The sequence below is a fragment of the Heterodontus francisci genome, chromosome 37 (assembly GCF_036365525.1).
Source record: "Heterodontus francisci isolate sHetFra1 chromosome 37, sHetFra1.hap1, whole genome shotgun sequence".
Lineage (NCBI taxonomy): Eukaryota > Metazoa > Chordata > Chondrichthyes > Heterodontiformes > Heterodontidae > Heterodontus > Heterodontus francisci.
Window position 1 is genome coordinate 18,693,608 of NC_090407.1, and position 18,241 is coordinate 18,711,848.

Sequence of the window (18,241 nt, forward strand, 5' to 3'; positions counted from 1 at the left end):
TAAGGCTTAGGCAGCTGAACTCATGGCTACCAATTGGTGGGGTGTTGAAAATCTCACTTTCTAGGCTGGAAATTGCTGAATGGCCACTTTGGAAAGCTCCAAGTGCATGTATCTCGCATCAACTTCAGAAGGAAAAGAAATAATAAGGATGGCTCCTTCTCACTACTATTATAGTGCAGTGCAACACATTATTTAATGAGGTTACAATGCTAGACCAGGGATTAGGAGGGCAGACAGGGTTTTAATTTCCAATTGCTATGAGTTACTATCATTTAGTTTTGCACCCAGTGTCCAAAACACATCTGACTGGAACAGATGTAAAACTATTTTGTAAAAAAAAAAATTCTGCAGCCTGAAATTTATAAGGAGGTACAACTATCCTCTGACCTCAGCACTCCTTAATATCTACAATTTCCTGGACATGCCTATTTTGGGATTGGTCTTGAAGAGACGGGGCAAGTTAATAACACCCCAGACAACATATAAGCAACACCATAGGAATCAGTTAGTCCTGTGTAAAATGCATTGGGCATTACTTTTTTACATATGTAACACTGTTCATCTGCCTGTTTATTGGTGTATATCTATCTGCATGTGTGTTACTGTGTATATCTGTGTGTATCTATCTACATGGCTATGTTACCGTGTGTGTTTTGACACTAGGATATGATTTCAGTTATTGGTTACCCTCTTGCACCTTACTCGGGTGAGCATTTTAAAGTATGCACCTAGCTAGTGAGTGTGAGCAGGCTATTCCATCATGATGTGAAGGGATTAGCTGAGCCTGAACTTGTCTTCACCTGATACATACACACACTTTCTAACTGGGGGACACTGCATTATGAGCAGGAGCCCTGGCTGATTTACCCATCCCTAACCCAGGAGTGCTGAACTGGTCTCTAATGCTGAGATTGGTTAACTCAGCACAGACTGGGACCTTCCTTCTCTGCCTGGCAACACTCACTATCTCAACCAGCTGAGTCTCAAGAAAGCCTCTCACAAACAAACCTAAAGAGAGTGATCAAGGAACTTGTGCACTGGTGTTAAAAAGGGGTCCTTTGTTAGTTTCTTTTGCTTCATTTGTACATGTGGAAATGCAACAAAAACTTTAATTTCTGTAGCGTCTTCAAAATTCTCCGAGGCGCTTCACAGGAATGTTATCAATGCAGAGTAAAGTGCTGATGTGATGCATGTTGCAGCATCAGCTTTGGGCAGGTTCATGGTGTGGGGAGTATAAATTACCTCTACAGGGGACATTGACTGTCAGGAGCTGTCACTTTCTCATGTCCTGTGTAGGCCAAGTGCAACCTGGGTAGACCAGTGCTGTGCTTTTGTTTTCCAGTGCTAGTCTGTGTAAACGTGACCGCGAGGGCTATTCTCAGCTAGAAACTTTAAATCACAATTCTGGTTTGAAAAAGTTGTGCATTTGCAGTTGTTTCCCTTTTTGTGCTGGTGCTCTTTCCTGAAATCTACCCCGTGGATCCCTGAATTTTAACATTGATAAACCCAAGTCAAGGGTGAAGGGTCAAGGTTCATGACCCAGGACAGCACAAGTTGGGGTAGAAGGTGAGTTAAATTGAGTAGTGACTATGTGATGCCAAGCTTTGGGTCTTTAAAGCCTATGGATTGTAGGAAGAGTAGAGACTGAGGGAAATGCAAAGCTGTACAGTTCTGAAATTCCAGGGAAGAATGAGTTGAGGAAGGAGAGGGTATGAGGTGTTCTGATTTTAACACGGCAAGGATGCCGGGAGGAGGGAAGAGTGTGTAAGATAGGGTATAAGGAAATTAAGAAGAAGAGGGGTCAGAGGGGCACAGTGGCGCAGTGGTTAGCACCGCAGCCTCACAGCTCCAGCGACCCGGGTTCAATTCTGAGTACTGCCTGTGTGGAGTTTGCAAGTTCTCCCTGTGTCTGCGTGGGTTTTCTCCGGGTGCTCCGGTTTCCTCCCACAGCCAAAAGACTTGCAGGTTGATAGGTAAATTGGCCGTTATAAATTGCCCCTAGTATAGGTAGGTGGTAGGGAAATATAGGGACAGGTGGGGATGTGGTAGGAATATGGGATTAGTGTAGGATTAGTATAAATGGGTGGTTGATGGTCGGCACAGACTTGGTGGGCCGAAGGGCCTGTTTCAGTGCTGTATCTTTAACTAACTAACCATAAAAGTATTGCGGAGTTGAGGAGAGAAGGATTTAAGCTTCACACTGAGACCAGTCTGTTTGTGACTGACACCATGTGGTGCAGTGAATTCTCTGACTGGATTGTAGACTAGTCTCCTAGCAATAGGCTGTAATCTTTTGAGGGTTTTTTTATGTGCTGGTATTCAGCAACCTTTTATAAGTTGCCATTAACAGAGTGGCTTGGGCTGAGTGAGGTGGGGAGGAGGAGGCCTGTGTTATTTTGCGATTGACAACTTTGGGTTAATGACCATATAACTAGTGTCTCCTATTGACTCAGAATGGAAACGATATACATTCAAATCCAGTCACAGTATCCCTCGTAGATGCTGCCAGCTGCCAACCATCAGCGCACAGCCTGGTGCAGCTGCACCCGTACAACATATGAAAATAGGAAGCAAATACTTCACTGGGTCAATTTTCTGTATGATTTCTTCAGATAACAGTGAAATCGAGGCAGAATGAAATGAAACAGTGCAAAAGACAGTGGAATATTGAGCATTCATGAATTACACCTATAAACATTTTACATCAGAGTATCCATGATCTTTTACACTTGTTCAAAAGTCCATCCACTGTCCACTGACGAGTTTCCACCTGTTGAGCCCAGATTCTTGGGTGCACAGGCACCCATGATCACATGTATCCAGTGGTGATCACCTGTACCTGCAATGACTATCCTGATCCTGTTGTGTTGCTCCTGCTGCTGCTATTACTTTAAATTCTGTTTAAATTCAGCTAAATTCTGTAATTACAGGAGAGCAGGATGTGCCTGTTTAGCTGTTGGCATGGAAACTTCAGCATAACTTCATCTGGGCAGCATCAGTGCAATGTCTTGCACATTCTGTTGATCACACCATTGGCGGAAACTCCATGCCTGCATTTGTGCAACGTCACAATTAATTACTTTCTGGCGTATGGTGTATCGATAAACGTTTGTCTGTGCCAATACATCCCACCAACAGCAGTGGGTGTGTAATCTATTGTGATTCAGGGTGGAATGTGGCCAAGACATAGGGAGAAGGCCTATTCTCCAAACAGTCAGGGGATCTTTACCATCCACGCCAAAAGGCAGATGGGGCCCATGGTTTAACATCTCATCCGAAGGATGGCATCTCTGACAACTTGGCACTCAGTACTACAATGGGCTGTGAGCCCGGGGTGTGGGAATTGGGTTATAAAATCCACAACCTGCTGACCCAGAGGTGAAAGTGATACCCACTCGGCTAAGCTGACAGCAGCCCTGTTATAGAAACAGAAAATACTGGGAGCACGCAGAGGATCAGCAACAGGACAAAATAAGTTATGACATTTTGGGTTTGTAGCCTTCACAGATACAGACTGTGTATTTCTGGCCTTTGCAGCTTGTCCTCTTTATTTGATATTTCTGTCTTCATGCCCACACACACTGTCACTGTTGATTGCATTATAACCAGCTGCTAGGAGATGCATTAAGAGTTGGGAAATAGGGGTGTTAAACATTGTGTTTTCCTGAGTGTCTCCACAGTGTCACATCTGAAATCAGGAATTGCAGTGGTATGGGAATGTAGTCGTTATGTTACTGACTAGTAATCCAGAGTTTTGGACTAATAATTCGGGGAACATGAATTCAAATCCCACCATTGCAGAATGAGGATTTGAATTCAGTTTTTAAAATCTGGAATTAAAACATTGGTCTCAGTAAAAATGACATGAAACTGTTGGATTGACACTAAACCTCAACTGGTTCACTAATGTCCTTTTAGGAATGCTACCCTCCTTACCCGGTCTGGCCCATATGTGACTCCAGTCCCACATCATTGTGGTTGACTCCGAAATGGTCTAGTACACACATCTGTAACAACAAATCTTCCAGGAAAACTAGGGATGGGCAATAAATGCGGATCTTGCCATCTATGCTCCCATCCAGAGAGTGAATTTTAAAAAACTAAAATTCTGGAATGTAGTGGGTATTTGCCACTTGGGGTGCAGTGCATATGGTGGACTGCACTTGTATAGAACACAATGAAATGGACAAATGTCATATGCCTGAACCAGAGATGTTATCTTGTGTAGAAGGTTCATTTGGAGATTTTTTTTTTTTGCTGTGCACTAGCTAGCCACGATCTGTCAGGCCCAGTTTGTCCACTTACAATGGCCCTTGTATGTAATGGATAGTACAGTAAAAGAGCTTGAACTGTGCTGTTGTTCCTTTTTGATCTTGCACCAACTAATGGTTTGGAACAAACAGGTTGGAAGCTGACTAACTATGGATTCACTTTGGATCAGTCCAGGCAGTTTCTGCATTTAGTACAACTTTCTATCTCTCTCTTCCCCCAATAATTTCTCTGTGACTGCATCTCACTCTCTACTGGTAATTGTCTATGGTCTTTGTAGAATACTAGTAGCAAAGCTTTAGACATCACCCCTTCTGTGGGATGAGCTTTATTGCCTTGAAAAAGAGTTGAATAGCAAGAAATGTCATATAGATGTACATGAACTGAAGAAAGTGAGGATGTGGGACACTGACAGGACAAGGGGACAAACTAGTAAAAGTCAAGTGCAGAACTGATGTCGGGAAGTTTTGTTTTACAAGGAATCAGCTACACCTGGAATGGACTTTTGGTAGGAAGCCTGGAAAGAAACATTACATGCTAAATGGTACAATTTTAAAGGGGATGCAAGAAGAGACGCACCTGGGGATGCTTGTGCACAAATCTCTGAAGGGTTATGGGCAGAAGGCGGGTAATGGCATTCGGTGAATTGCTGATTTGGAGAGCTGCTGTGGACATGGTGGGCTAAATGACCTCCTTCTGCGCTGTAACAATTCTGGATTCTGTGACTTTGAGGACAATAACTAAGGCGAAAGCACTGGAATCATTTATAAAAGAAGAAACTTGCATTTTTATAATGCCTTTCGCAACCTCAGGATGTCCTCAGTGCTTTACAGCCAACAAAATCATTTTTAAGTGGTCACTTTTGCAATGAAAGGAACACAGCAACCAATTTGTGCACAGCAAGGCTCCAAAAACAGCAGTTTGTCGGAATATTTTATGGCCTTTCTGGATGGATAAGCTAGAATGGACTAAATAACATTCCTCTCTGTATTTACCTTGTAATCTTGTGACTGACATTTTTAAGCCAAAAAAAGAAAATTCCATTGTAGTAATTGCTGTAGTACCGGAATATTGCCGCTGAGAGGCACTGTAACGCAGTTATATATTGATGCAGTGAAAGACATCTGCCACTAGATGGCGCTGTACGCTACCGTGGCGCCACCAACGGGTGGCTGCGGTACTACAATGAATTTCGGCCCTGTTATTTTGTTGTGGCGCCGCCTATCGACAAGAATTTGCATAGACAAGATTTCAGAGGAAGATTTTCTGCTAATCTGGAGCAAAAGCAACACTTGGAGTGGGACGAGTGGATATTTTGACTCTAACATGGACGATTTATATAAAACTAGCTTGGAAATGCAGTGGAGGCAAAAACAACTTGCATTTGCAAAGCACCTTTAATGTAGTATAAACACTCCAAGGAGCTTCACAAAAACGTTCAGACAAAATGTGATGCCAAGCCACATAGAGATTTTGGGACAGGTGCCAAAGGCTTAGTCAAAGAGGGAGGTTTTAAGGGGCAAGGGAGAGAGAGGTTATAGGGAGATAATTCCAGAGCTTGAGGCCTAGGCAGATGAAACTATGGCCACCAATGATAGAGCAATTAAAATTTGATGAATAGCGACCGATAGCCTTAAATAAATTCTCACTGTCTGTCTCATTGCCTCTGCCATTGTTGGGTTCCCTTCTTATAGAACCCTCTATGCCCAATGTATTATTATAGTGACACATTAGTCAGTTCACAGCATAATTGTGCCATTTATATCACTACGATACATAAGGAGACAAGGTTGAACCATCACTTGGAATTCCACTACACTCCCACCAGCCTGGTTCAGCATCTAACTTGTGCTGCACGTGTGGACTATTCTGTTATGTTTTCCCCTTCAGACCTAAAGGCACTTACATATGTTGGGGTTATCTCAGCCCTAAGCTACCTCATTGCAGCAGTGCCTTCAGTTCAAAAGTAGATCTTTGATGCTTTAGGTTGTCCTGAGGACTTGCACTTTGTTTATTCTTGCCAGCGAGTGTTGGCAGATTACTGGAGGGTTTCACGGGTGAGCTCTACCATGTCCTATGCTAAAGTTGTCAGTGGATCATGATTAAGAGAAGAAACCCTGGATGACTAACAACTTAGCACCAGGGCATTCAGACCAATTGCAGCATCCTAACTGTTGTCTGGGGTAAGATGGGCTAACCCAGCGCCAACCAGCAGCCAAATAGAGGTTCTCCTGGGCTGCACAACCCTGCCTCTCACAGGGTGGTGCATTTACCCACTGAGTTTATAGTCAAATCCCTCCATGGCCTCGCCTCTCCCTATCTCTGGCCACTTGTACACCCCTGATTTTAATTGCTCCACCATTGGTGGCTTTGCCTTCAGCTGCTTAGGCCCCAAGCTCTGGAATTCCCTCCTTAAAGCTCTCTGCCTCTCTCTCTCTCTTTTCCTTTAAGGCCCTCCTTAAAACCTACCTCTTTGACTAAAGCTTTAGTCACTGGTCCTAATAGCTCCTTATGTGGCTCGGTGTCAAATTTTGTATTGATTAAGCTTCTGTGAAGCAAGTTGTACAAGTTGTTGTCCTGTGGGTGAGTTGCTGGGTTTGTTTATAGCCTTGAGTGTTGGTGATTAAAAACATTCAGCTTTTCTCTATGAAGCCACATTCCTGGTGACACCAGAGTGACTCATGGCTGAGATCTATGTGCTGTGACGAGATATCTGCCCTTTCACTCATGAGTCTGTGTGTGTGCATATATATAGCTGAGAGAAATCCTAATCAAATGTTCAGTCGATGAGCTTTACCAAGTTTGTTGCCAGGGAAAAGATCTGAGTGAGTTCAGAAGCCATTTAAAAGGGGGACAAAAGTTTCCAGCTGGTTTAATGAAGGATCCAGATTTCATATTTGGTAAAATGACAAGTCTGTTGTACTTTTCTTACCAGTTTCTCCTCCATCTTCTGAAGGTCTTGGTGCTTTGCGCAAGTGTGGTTCCATGGTACCAGTCGCCAGTTAGCCCCTCACACACATGACCATTCATCATGCGCAAGCCTAAACTATTTGACTGTGGGGGAAGACCATTGCTTGTGAGCCCAATCCTACCCTCATCCAATGTCCCCACAGGCACTTTACAACTGGGGTCACTGGATAGTGATCAGATGCAGCAACCCTGGCTGAATTTTAAAAGTTTCCTCTCCATGACTGATGGTGCTGAGTCCAGTTGTACCTCCCCTCCCGCTCACTGTTATCCTGACCCACATCAGCTAATTTGGCACAGAACAGGGATGAAAATTTGGATAATCTAATATGTAGGACTCCAAGCTCCAACACTGTAGAGCTATTGTTTTACGATGTTAATATATTTAATAAAGAAATAATTTCTTGTTAGCCCATAAACTCTGTTGTGATAAAATAGCACAAGGTATGTGTTCACTATTATTGCAAAGTTTAATTTCCAAACCATTCTCTTTTTGGGCTGCATCTCTCTCCCTTGGCTGGAGGTCTGCTCCTACCTTGTAACTGATCACTTCCTGCCCCCTAGTGGGGAGGCACTAGGTCTGCACTTGCCTACTCTGCAGTCCAACTGTGATTGGAAACTCGTAGAATAGGAGGAACCAGCAAAATGCTTGCAGGCATCTGTTAAGGATTAAAATGTTTGATTAGATGTTTTACATTGAGTGCCAATGGTACAACGTTTCACCTGCTGTTACTGATTGTACATGACAGAAAGATTGGCCGAGTGGTTAACAGTGAGGTGGAGTGTCTTGGGTTACAGGAAGATATAGACGGGATGGTCAAATGGGCAGAAAAGTGGCAGATGGAATTTAACACTGAAAAGTGAGAGGTGATACACTTTGGAAGGAGTAATGTGACATGGAAGTATTCAATGAATGGCCTGACACTCTGAAGTTCCGAGGAACAAAGGGACCTTGGCGTGTTTGTCCATAAATCTCTGAAGGCAGAAGGGCAGGTTAATAGGGTGGTGAAAAAGGCATATGGGACACTTGCCTTTATCAATCGAGGCATAGATTACAAAAGCAGGGAGGTCATGTTGGAGTTGTACAGAATTTTGGTAAGGCCACAGCTGGAGTACTGTGTGCAATTCTGGTCGCCACATTATAGGAAGGATGTGATTGCATTGGAGGGGGTGCAGAGGCGATTCACCAGGATGTTGCCTGGGATGGAACATTTAAGTTATGGAGAGGTTGGATAGGCTTGGGTTGTTTTCACTGGAGCAGAGAAGACTGAGGGGTGACCTGATCGAGGTGTACAAGATTATGAGGGGAATGGACAGGGTGGATAGGGAGCAGCTGTTCCCCTTAGTTGAAAGGTCAGTTACGAGGGGTCACAAGTTTAAGGTGATGGGCGGGCGGTTTAAGAGGGAATTGAGGAAGAACTTTTTTACCCAGAGGGTGGTGACGGTCTGGATTGCACTGCCTGGGAGGGTTATAGATGCAGGTTGCCTCACATCCTTTAAAAAGTACCTGGATGAGCACTTGGCATGTCATAACATTCAAGGCTATGGGCCAAGTGCTGGCAAATGGGATTAGGTAGACAGGTCAGGTGTTCTAATGTATCAGTGCAGACTCGATGGGCCGAAGGGTCTCTTCTGCATTGTATTATTCTGTGATTCTGTGAAATTTAATGCTTTTGGTTGACAACTCAATAAGCTCGACACCATCCAGGACAAAGCAGTCCGCTTGATTGGCACACCATCCTCAAACATTCACTCCCTCCACCACCGACACACAGTGGCAGCAGTGTGTACCATCTACAAGATGCACGGCAGCAAGGCTCCTTAGACAGCACTTTCCAAACCCATGACCTCTACCACCTCGAAGGAGAAGAGCAGCAGATGCATGGGAATATCACCACCTGTAAATTCCTGTCCAAGTCTCACACCATCCTGACTTGGAACTATATCGCCAATTTTTCACTGTCGCTGGGTCAAAATCCTGGAACTCCCTTCCTAACAGCACTGTGGGTGTACCTACCTCACATGGACTGCAGCGGTTCAAGAAGGCAGCCCACCACCACCTTCTCAAGGGCAATTAGGGATGGGCAATAAATGCTGGCATAGCCAGTGATGCCCACATCCCATGAATGAATTTAAAAAAAAAAGTGTAATTCTGAGCACCCCCATAGTAAAATGGACATTGAGACCATGGGGAATGTACAGAACGTATTCCCGAGGATGATGCCAGGATTGGGAAACTATAGCGATGAGGAGAGACATGCAAGACTGGGGTTATTTCCACTGGAAAAGTGAAAGTTAAGAGGTGATTTTAGCAGAGGCATCAGCATTCTGAAGGGTTTTGATCGGGTGAATTGGGATATTATATTCCTTTTGGTTGGGGAATGAATGATTGATTTAAGAGAGTGGGGAGAGAAGTTAGGAAAATATTCTTTACACAGGAGCATGGATTGCTTAGCTGCAGGATGCGGATGAAGTGGAGACCGTTGCATCTTTTTAAGGGAAAATTGGATAAACGTTTGGTATAGAGAATGATGCAGAGCTATGGGGAGAGACACCTGTTAGGCTGAACAGACTTGTTCTGTGCTGTAAATTTCTACAGTTCTATAGTGTTAACTTTGCTCTGTGGTAACACTCATTTCCAGCTTCGGTTTTGTGTTGAAGCTCCACACCAAGATTTGAACACGTTATCTGGCTGATGTCCTGGTGCAGTATTGAGGGAGTGCTGCATGGTTGGAGATGCCGTCTTTCGGGATGAACTTTTAAACCATGGCCCTGCCGGGCCTGTTCCAGTAGACTTCAAAAGATCTTGTGACTCTCTTCGAATTTTCCTGATGCCCTGGCCAATATTTCTCCCTCAAGAAAGCAAGCAAGGAAGGAGGAGAGGAAAGAATGGACATGAGCTTGTACAGTCACTGAATCTGTGTGACTGAGCTGCCTGTGCTGGTGGTTGCACTGGGAGTGTCGACTTTGTTCAGTCTCCAATGAGACTGCTATTTAATGTAGAAAATAAAGACTGTCATTAATGAAGTGCCTTTCCCCACCTTGGAATGTCCTAAAGTACCATGCAGGCAATGAAATACTTTATGAAGCGAAGTTGCTGTTGTAATGTGAGAAACCATGCAACCAAATTACACAGCAAGACCCCACAAATAGCAATATGTTAATGACCAGAAAATTTATTTTGGTGATTGTTGGTTGATGGATAAATATTGGCCAGAAAACTGGGGTTAACACCAGTGGTGTCAAATGGTTTATATCCACCTGAGCGAGCAGATGAGGCCTTGGTTTAACGTTTCATCCGATAGACTGTTCCTCCTATAGTGCAGCACTCCCGCAGTACTGTCAGCGTAGATTATGCACTTGAGTCTCTGGAGTGGAATTGGAATCTGCGGTTTGAGCAGCGAAAGTGCAAATCCACCGACCCCAGGGCGACGCTTCTAATACAAAAAAAGGGAATGGATTGCATAGATTTTACAGCTCAAAGGACAGGCCATTTGGTCCAACAGGTCTGTGCTGATGATGCTGTACGTGAGCGTCCTTCCTCCCTGATGGGGAGGGGATGGGCATGGGCATGAGCTTGTACTGTGACTGCGTGACTAACCTGGGAGTATTGGGTTAGTGAGAGGCTGCAGCCAGCCAAGTTTTAATCCATTGAATGCAAATGTCAGGATGATTTACAGGCTGCACCTGGCTCAGTTGCTGGTAAATATAACTTGCCGCATGACTGGGTCTTGGTTATAAAGCTGCTGGAGTACCCACTCACTCCTATAATAATCTCTCACTCTTTATCTCTTTTTATCTCTCTCTGATTGCAGATGGTTTGATCTCCAGCGGTGAGAAGGATGGACCGGCCTAGTATGCTGACCCAGGCCTCAGTGTTGCCTTTCTCTGACCCCAGTCATGCCCTCAACATCTTGCAAGGCATCAACGAGCTGCGAGTGGAGGGCAAGTTCTTCGACATGACTCTATCAGTGGATGGCCAGGATTTTCCGTGTCACCGCACCGTGCTGGCAGCTGCCAGCCACTACTTCAAGGCTATGTTTGCCGGCCGGCTAAAGGAGAGCTATGCCGAGCAGGTGGAGCTGCACGGCGTGAAGGCTGATATTTTGGGCCTGCTGCTGGATTTCTCCTACACTGGGCAGGTGACTGTCACCCAGAGCAATGTGGAGCCTCTGGCCCGGGCTGCCGATCTCTTCCAGTTCCACTCTGTCAAAGAGGCCTGCTGTGCCTACCTAGAGCGGCAGCTGGATGTGGCCAACTGTCTGGAGATCCAGGAGTTCGCCGAGGCCTACGCCTGCCGAAGTCTGGCGGAGAATGCCAAGTGCTTCATCCTGCGCCACATTGTTGAGCTGTCGGAAGAGAAGGAGTTTGCAGCCCTGCCTCAGCGTCGGCTGCTCGAGTACCTGTCTGATGACCGGCTACATGTCGACAAGGAGGAGGCAGCCTACCAGCTGGCTCTGCGCTGGGTCAAAGCCGACCCTAAACGCCGGCTCTGCTTCTGGCCTGAGCTCTTTGAACACGTGCGGCTGCCCTTCATTCGCCGCTTTTACCTGCTGGCCTACGTCGAGAGTGACCCCCTGGTCTACTACTCGCCACGCTGCCTTAAGCTCATACACCAGGCCCGGGCCTTCCAGTCATTCGAGTACGACCGCCATGACTACCCATGTGAAAGGATGAGGGCCCGGCCCTCCACTGGCCTGGCTGAGATCTTGGTGGCGGTGGGTGGCTGCGACAAGGACTGCGATGAGCTGGTGACAGTGGATTGCTTCAACCCTCAGACTGGCCAGTGGCGCTACCTCGCCGAGTTCCCCGACCACCTGGCCGGCGGCTACAGCATCACCGCCTTCGGCAATGACATCTACGTAACCGGTAAGTGAAGGATTTACACTGGGCCCAGGGGAGTTCCAATGGGGTTCTTTGTCTAGTGAAGTACTTTAGTCTGGTGCCTGATGCTATGGTAATGGGAGTCAGCACATTCAGCCCCTCAGGCTTGCTTGTATTCAATTAGACACAGTGGATCTGTATCTGAACCCCAGCATTTGATCCACACCCCTTGACCCAACAAAAATCCATCTCTGACAATCTTATCGCACAGAAGGAGGTCATTCAGCCCATTGCACCTGTGCTATCTTTTAAAAAAGAGCTATCCAATTTGTCCCATTCCTGTGCTTTTTCTCCATCTTGGAGGCTTCAGTTGACCCTCAGTAGCCACAACTTTTTGGTGGAATGAGTTCCAGATTTCCACTACCCTTTGTGTGAAAAATTGTTTCCTGATTTCATTGCTGAATGGCTTAGCTCTAATTTTAAGATTGTGCCCCCTTCGGATGAGGGACTTGAGTTGTGTGGAGACACGAGAGAAACTGGGGTTGTTTCCTTGGAGCAGAGAAGATTAAGTAAGGGGAGATTTATTAGAGGTGTTGAACATTTTGAAGGGTTTTGATTGAGTAAATAAGATGAAACTGTTTCCATTGGTAGGAGGGTCAGTAACAAGGGGACACAAATTTAGGATAATTGGTCGGAGGAGATGTGAGTTTTTTTTTATGATCTGGAAAGGGCGGTGGAAGATGATTCAGTTGGAAATTTCAAAAGGAAAGTGGATAAATACTTGAAATCGCAGGGCTGTGGGGGAAAAGCAGGGGAGTGGGATTAATTGAATTGCTCTCTCAAAGGGCCTGTGATGGGCCCTATGCTGCCCTTTTGTGCTGTAAGATTCTAAGGTTGCCCTGGATTCCGCTATGAGTAGAAACAGTTTCTCTCTATCTACCCTATCGAATCCCTTGATCATTCTAAGAACCTTGAGTAGATCACCCCTCATTCAAAGGAATACAAAGCGAGGGAGAACTCCCTGCTCTTCTTACTACAGTGATGTGGAATCTGAGGGCAGATGGGGCTCAGTTTAACATCTCTTCTCCCTCAGTACTGGGAGTGGGGCTTGAACCCACAATCTGAGTCTGAGCCGAGAGTGCTAATTCACTGAGCCACGGCTGACACTTGAGTCAGTCACCGTTCAGAGACTTGCTTGTAAACTTCACAGACCCGATGAAATGAACACAACTGTGAACACCAGACATTTGAAATTTTTTAAAAAACAAAGACTGCGGTAGATTTATTTTAGAATTGAGGGTAAGAATCTGGGTGTTGCTTACAAGACTGGCATTTATTGCCCATCCCCTGGGCAGTTAAACTGCTCCTCCTGAGAGAGTTTTAAGTGGCACATTCAAAACCAAACCCCATGTTGGTTTCCATTCGGTTGTTAAATGTAAGACTGCCTTAGAGGTAGACTTGATCTCGTTAGTTTTAAAACCTTTCAGAAAGACAGCTCACCCAACATAGGTGACAAGCTGACTGGACTTAAACATTTAAAATAGCTTTTTCCAGGTATATAATAGTCGGGCAGAACAGTGTATGTGTAAGTACAGCATGCAGTGCGCAGCCAGCGGTATAGCTGTAGCGGCTCTGAGGCAGTATCAGACATGTCCCAGCTTTCTCAATTCGTAGCCCTTGCGTTTGCTGAGGGACCAGGCACACACAGTGACATTGCTGGGAAATGTCCTGCTGTTTCTGTTCTTACCGCTTCACTGCTCACTCCATGTACAGATACATCATGTCAATGTGATCAGGCCATGTGGCTATTTTTACTGCGTGAAATCCTTTTGGAGACTATTTATTTTTAATTGGCAGCTAGCAGTGAGGCGTGATTTTAAACAATATTTTCCAGGGTGAAAATCACTCCATTGTTTTTGCCTTAGCCCCGTGGGCTGTGAACCCCACTGGCCAGCGACTCTTTTCAGTTCTGGCTCCCCAGGATGCTGCGTTAGGCCGAGGAGCCGAGCACCAGCCATGTATCAGTGTCTCGACTCAGCTGCCAGGGAAGGCAGCTCTACATCGGTAAACGGACTCCGCCTGGATTAATGCTGCTCCCCTGAGAAGCAGGGAGAATGTTGGAGGTTGAATATGTTTTGCTGGAACCTGCCAGAACAGCACACCCAGCCCTGAGCCTCGCGTTGGCTGGTCTGGTCTCAGCCAGAGTTCCTGCTGCTGATCGTCATTCACACCCAACAGCATTTTATGTTTTTATAAATAAGATCATCGAGGTCAAGAGCAAAGAAGGAAATGATCTATTTTTATGAAAGGCCAGTGACCAGGCCACTGTGAGTGGTTACAAGGACCCCTTTAAAGGTATAGAGAGCTTCGATTCACCAGGAATGATGTCTGGGATGGAGCGCTGTAGTTGTGAGGAGAGACCCTGAGATACGTGGGACTGCTTCCTCTGAAGCAGAGAAAACCAAGAGATTTAAGAGGTTTTTAAAATTCAGAGTAGTTACATACAGCAAAGAGGGAAGAACTACTTCCTGTAGTCAGGGAGTCAGTGATCATGGTCATCAATTTATAATTGTCACTGAGAGTGAGGATAGAATTTAGGAAAACTTTCTTTACCCAGAGGGGCTGTTGGAGCCTGGAGTGGTTGAGACAGAGATCATTGCAGAAGAAAATACAGGGACAGTGGGATGAGGTTTGGATTTCTCGAGCCAGCAGAGACATGATGGGTAGAATGGCCTCTTTTACTATGAAAAGTGCATTAATTTGACCATCCAGCTTGGCTGTGATGCTGCCACAGTGGAATAGCCTGTCTAGGCCCACATGAAAGAAAGGCTTGCATTTTCCAAGCCGCTTGCATGACCTCAGGATGTCCCAAAGAACTTTACAGCCAATGAAGTACTTTTTTGAAGAGTGGTCACTGTTATAATATAGGAAATTTGCACTCAGTGATGTGGTAATGCCCAGATAATCTCTTTTGTGATATTGATTGAGGGATAAGTAATTGGCCAGGACACTGGGGGAGAACTCCCCTGCTCATCTTCGAAATAGTGCCGTGGGATCTTTTATGTCCACCTGAGGGGGCAGGCAGGCAAGGTATGGGTTTAATATCTCATCTGAAAGACGGCACCTCCAATAGTGCATCATCCCTCAGTACTGGCACTGGGAGGGTCAGCTTACAAGTCTCTGGAGTGAGACGTGAACCAACGACCCCTGACTTCAAAGCGCGTGTGCTACTGAGATGTGAAGAATGGCCACCTGGTCGCAGGAGGGGGAGGTACAGTCAGTAAGTGTTGTGTCTCTTTTTGTCTAAAGGTGGTTCTGATGGAACGTCACTGTACGACTGTGTGTGGCGTTACAATTCCAGTGTGAATGAATGGACTGAAGTTTCACCCATGCTCCAAGCCCGTGAGTACCACAGCTCCGTGATGCTCAAAGGCCACATCTACATTATCGCCCACGACAGCCTGGAGCGCTACGATCACAGCATCGACAGCTGGGAGGCCCTGCAACCAATGCCGTTCCCCATGGACAACTGCTCGAGTACAGCTTGCCGGGGTAAGCTGTACGCCATTGGCTCTCTCGCTGGCAAAGAGTCAATGGCCATTCAATGCTACGACCCTGAGACTGACTCCTGGAGTGTTGTGGTTTGTGGCTCGTTGCCTCCATGGTCGTTTGTGCCAAAGACAGTAACTCTCAATGGACTGATCTACTTTATCCGGTGAGTTTAAATGAGTTGCACACGTGGTAAGGGGTTGGCCGTAAGCAAAGGGGGTGTCCATAAATAGGAGCAGCAGGAACCTTTGGGGGTGAGTTATGCCCTCCACCTCTGCTGTTGCAGTCCAACTCCACAAGTGCTATCGACATGCCTGGACCTCACCCTTGTGTCTGTGCATCACCAGGTGAGTTTTAAACTACGCAACTGTGCTGGCATCACAAACCCGATTTCTATTTGTCTACCAACTTACATGCATGTGTGCACCCCCTCCTCCTCTTCCGCCCGCATGCACGGACAGACAAGCTTCCCTTCCCCCGATAGTTTCATATATGTACGTGGATCTGACTAGATTGACTCTGACTCTGAATCAAGGAGAATGGTGTCTCACTTGCTATCGGGCTCATTTCCAGACTCTCTCTCGAGTGTTTTGAAGTCATTCTAGATTCCTTGTTTCAGCAAGAGGCACAGGAACGATGGGCCAAATGGCCTCCTCCTGTGCTGCAAGAACCTATGAAATGTGGAAGATGACTTGATTTCTCTCATAGCTTTAAGTCCAGTGGTGTGATATGGGATAGGAAGCCAGTTGCTTTCATTATTTAACAGATCACTTTTCAAATGGCTGGGCCACATATCATAATCAAGAGCTTCCCAACAAACCTCCATGGAAGCTGGGTTGTGAATTTTACACCAGTGACTCACTCACTCACTCCCATAATTTCTGTTGTCTGTTCCACATTTTCCTCCTCTTCCCTCTCCCTGCCCAATTCCAGCAGCTGCCTTCCAGAACTTTCCTGAAGTGGCCTTTCATCCCAGAACGAGGAGTCCAAACTACAGCCCATGATCCTCGAGCCCTGCAACTTTGGCCAAAAAATTACATTGCATTTGCACCTCTTTCTTAATCATTTAGCTTGTTTAAATTTAATTGGCCTGGAGGTTTGGGAAGGCTGCTCTTGGGATTGTTTCCCCATTGGTGAAAAGAAAGACCTTGCATTTATATAGTTCCTGTCATGACTTCAGGACATCCCAAAATGTTTACAGCCAATGAATACTTTAAGTATTAATCACTGTTATAGTCATGGAATAGTACAACTCAGAAGGAAGCCATTCAGCTCATCAAATTATCCAATTCCCCTTTTAAAAGTTACTATTGAATCTGCCTCCACCATCCTCTCGGGCAGTACATTTCAAATCACAGCAACTCACTGTGTTTAAAAAAAAAACTTCTTCTTGTTTCCCTTCCCCTCTGGTCAACCAGTGGAAGGGAGCAGGAGCTGCAACACCACCTGCTGCTGTCAGACACACCCTGAGGCACTGAGCGAGTAAACAAGTGGGCCTCAGTTACATAGGGACATGAACTGTCTGTTATCTCATCGTGTTGTTTACTGCATAAATTCAGATTCAAATCAACTTTACTTGCCAGTTTTCTCCCACCTCTCCTGAAGGTGATGACTCTTTCTTGGCTTCAGTTTCACTAGTGCTGGTACCTCACCCAAGTATCCACTGTCTGCGTGTGAGCCCAAACACTGGGTGTCGGTGGGCTGTTAGATTACGGCCAAGCCTGAACCTGACATCCATACACCAACTGGGGAGGGGCATGCCTCAGGAATAGGAACCCTGTGTTCCCCACTCCCTCCACCAAGATCGGGGTGCAGAGATCGACTAACCTAGATCGTAGTGACCAAGCTGGAGAAGAGATCCACTTTAAGTGAAAGGATGGAGGTTATTCAAATTATTTCAATATTACTTATCTGTCTGACTCACCTCAATCCAAAATCTTTTTATAAGGACGTAATATTTCTGTATCTGATAAGTTTTGATTTTTAACTTCCTTGCCTGTGGTTTGTCTTTTGTAGGTGACACTGTATCTTGGATCTATGAATAAAATTGCAGCCAGGAGTTTAGTCTTGCTGCTACAGAATAATGTGCATTTCTGGTGTCCTGGCCAATGTTTATCCCTTAAACAACGTCACAAACAAATTTTCTGTCCAGTTATCTCATTGCTGTTTGTGGGATCTTGCTGTGTGCAAATTGGCTGCTGCATTTCCTACATTACAACAGTAACTACACTTCAAAATTACTCCATTGGCTGTAAAGTGCTTTGAGATGTCCTGAGGATGTGGAAGGTTCTATATAAATACAAGTCCGTCTGTCTTTTCTGTGGTGGGAATAGAACAAAATAACATACAAGAACCAGTTTGAGTTGGAGTTTTATGTGGAGTGTCTGTTTATGGATACTCATTCTGTCAATGTCCCTGGTTATATACTGTTGGCAACTGGGCTGCTTGTTAAAACCGTATCTCTCTCCCCTCTCTCCACAGGGACGATTCTTCAGAGGTTGATGTGTTTAATCCAACAAAGAACGAATGGGATAAAATCCCACCCATGAATCAGGTACTGAGGTTTGGTGGTGGGGGGAAGGTGGAACAGTGAAGGGATTAGGACCAGCTGCACTCAGCTGACAAGTGCTTG

At 45.6% G+C, this 18,241-nt stretch overlaps 1 protein-coding gene across 3 annotated transcripts in view; it reads left to right on the forward strand.

Moving 5' to 3' along the window:
- klhl21 (kelch-like family member 21) overlaps positions 1-18,241 on the forward strand; it is a 38,325-nt gene that overhangs the window by 15,324 nt on the left and 4,760 nt on the right. For all 3 annotated transcript variants that reach the window (XM_068017198.1, XM_068017196.1, XM_068017197.1), the window contains exons 2-4: positions 11,052-12,105; positions 15,370-15,775; positions 18,091-18,163. In XM_068017198.1, the coding sequence (XP_067873299.1) occupies positions 11,079-12,105; positions 15,370-15,775; positions 18,091-18,163 (1,506 nt within the window). In that variant the 5' untranslated portion in view covers positions 11,052-11,078. The remainder of the gene's footprint in view (positions 1-11,051; positions 12,106-15,369; positions 15,776-18,090; positions 18,164-18,241) is intronic.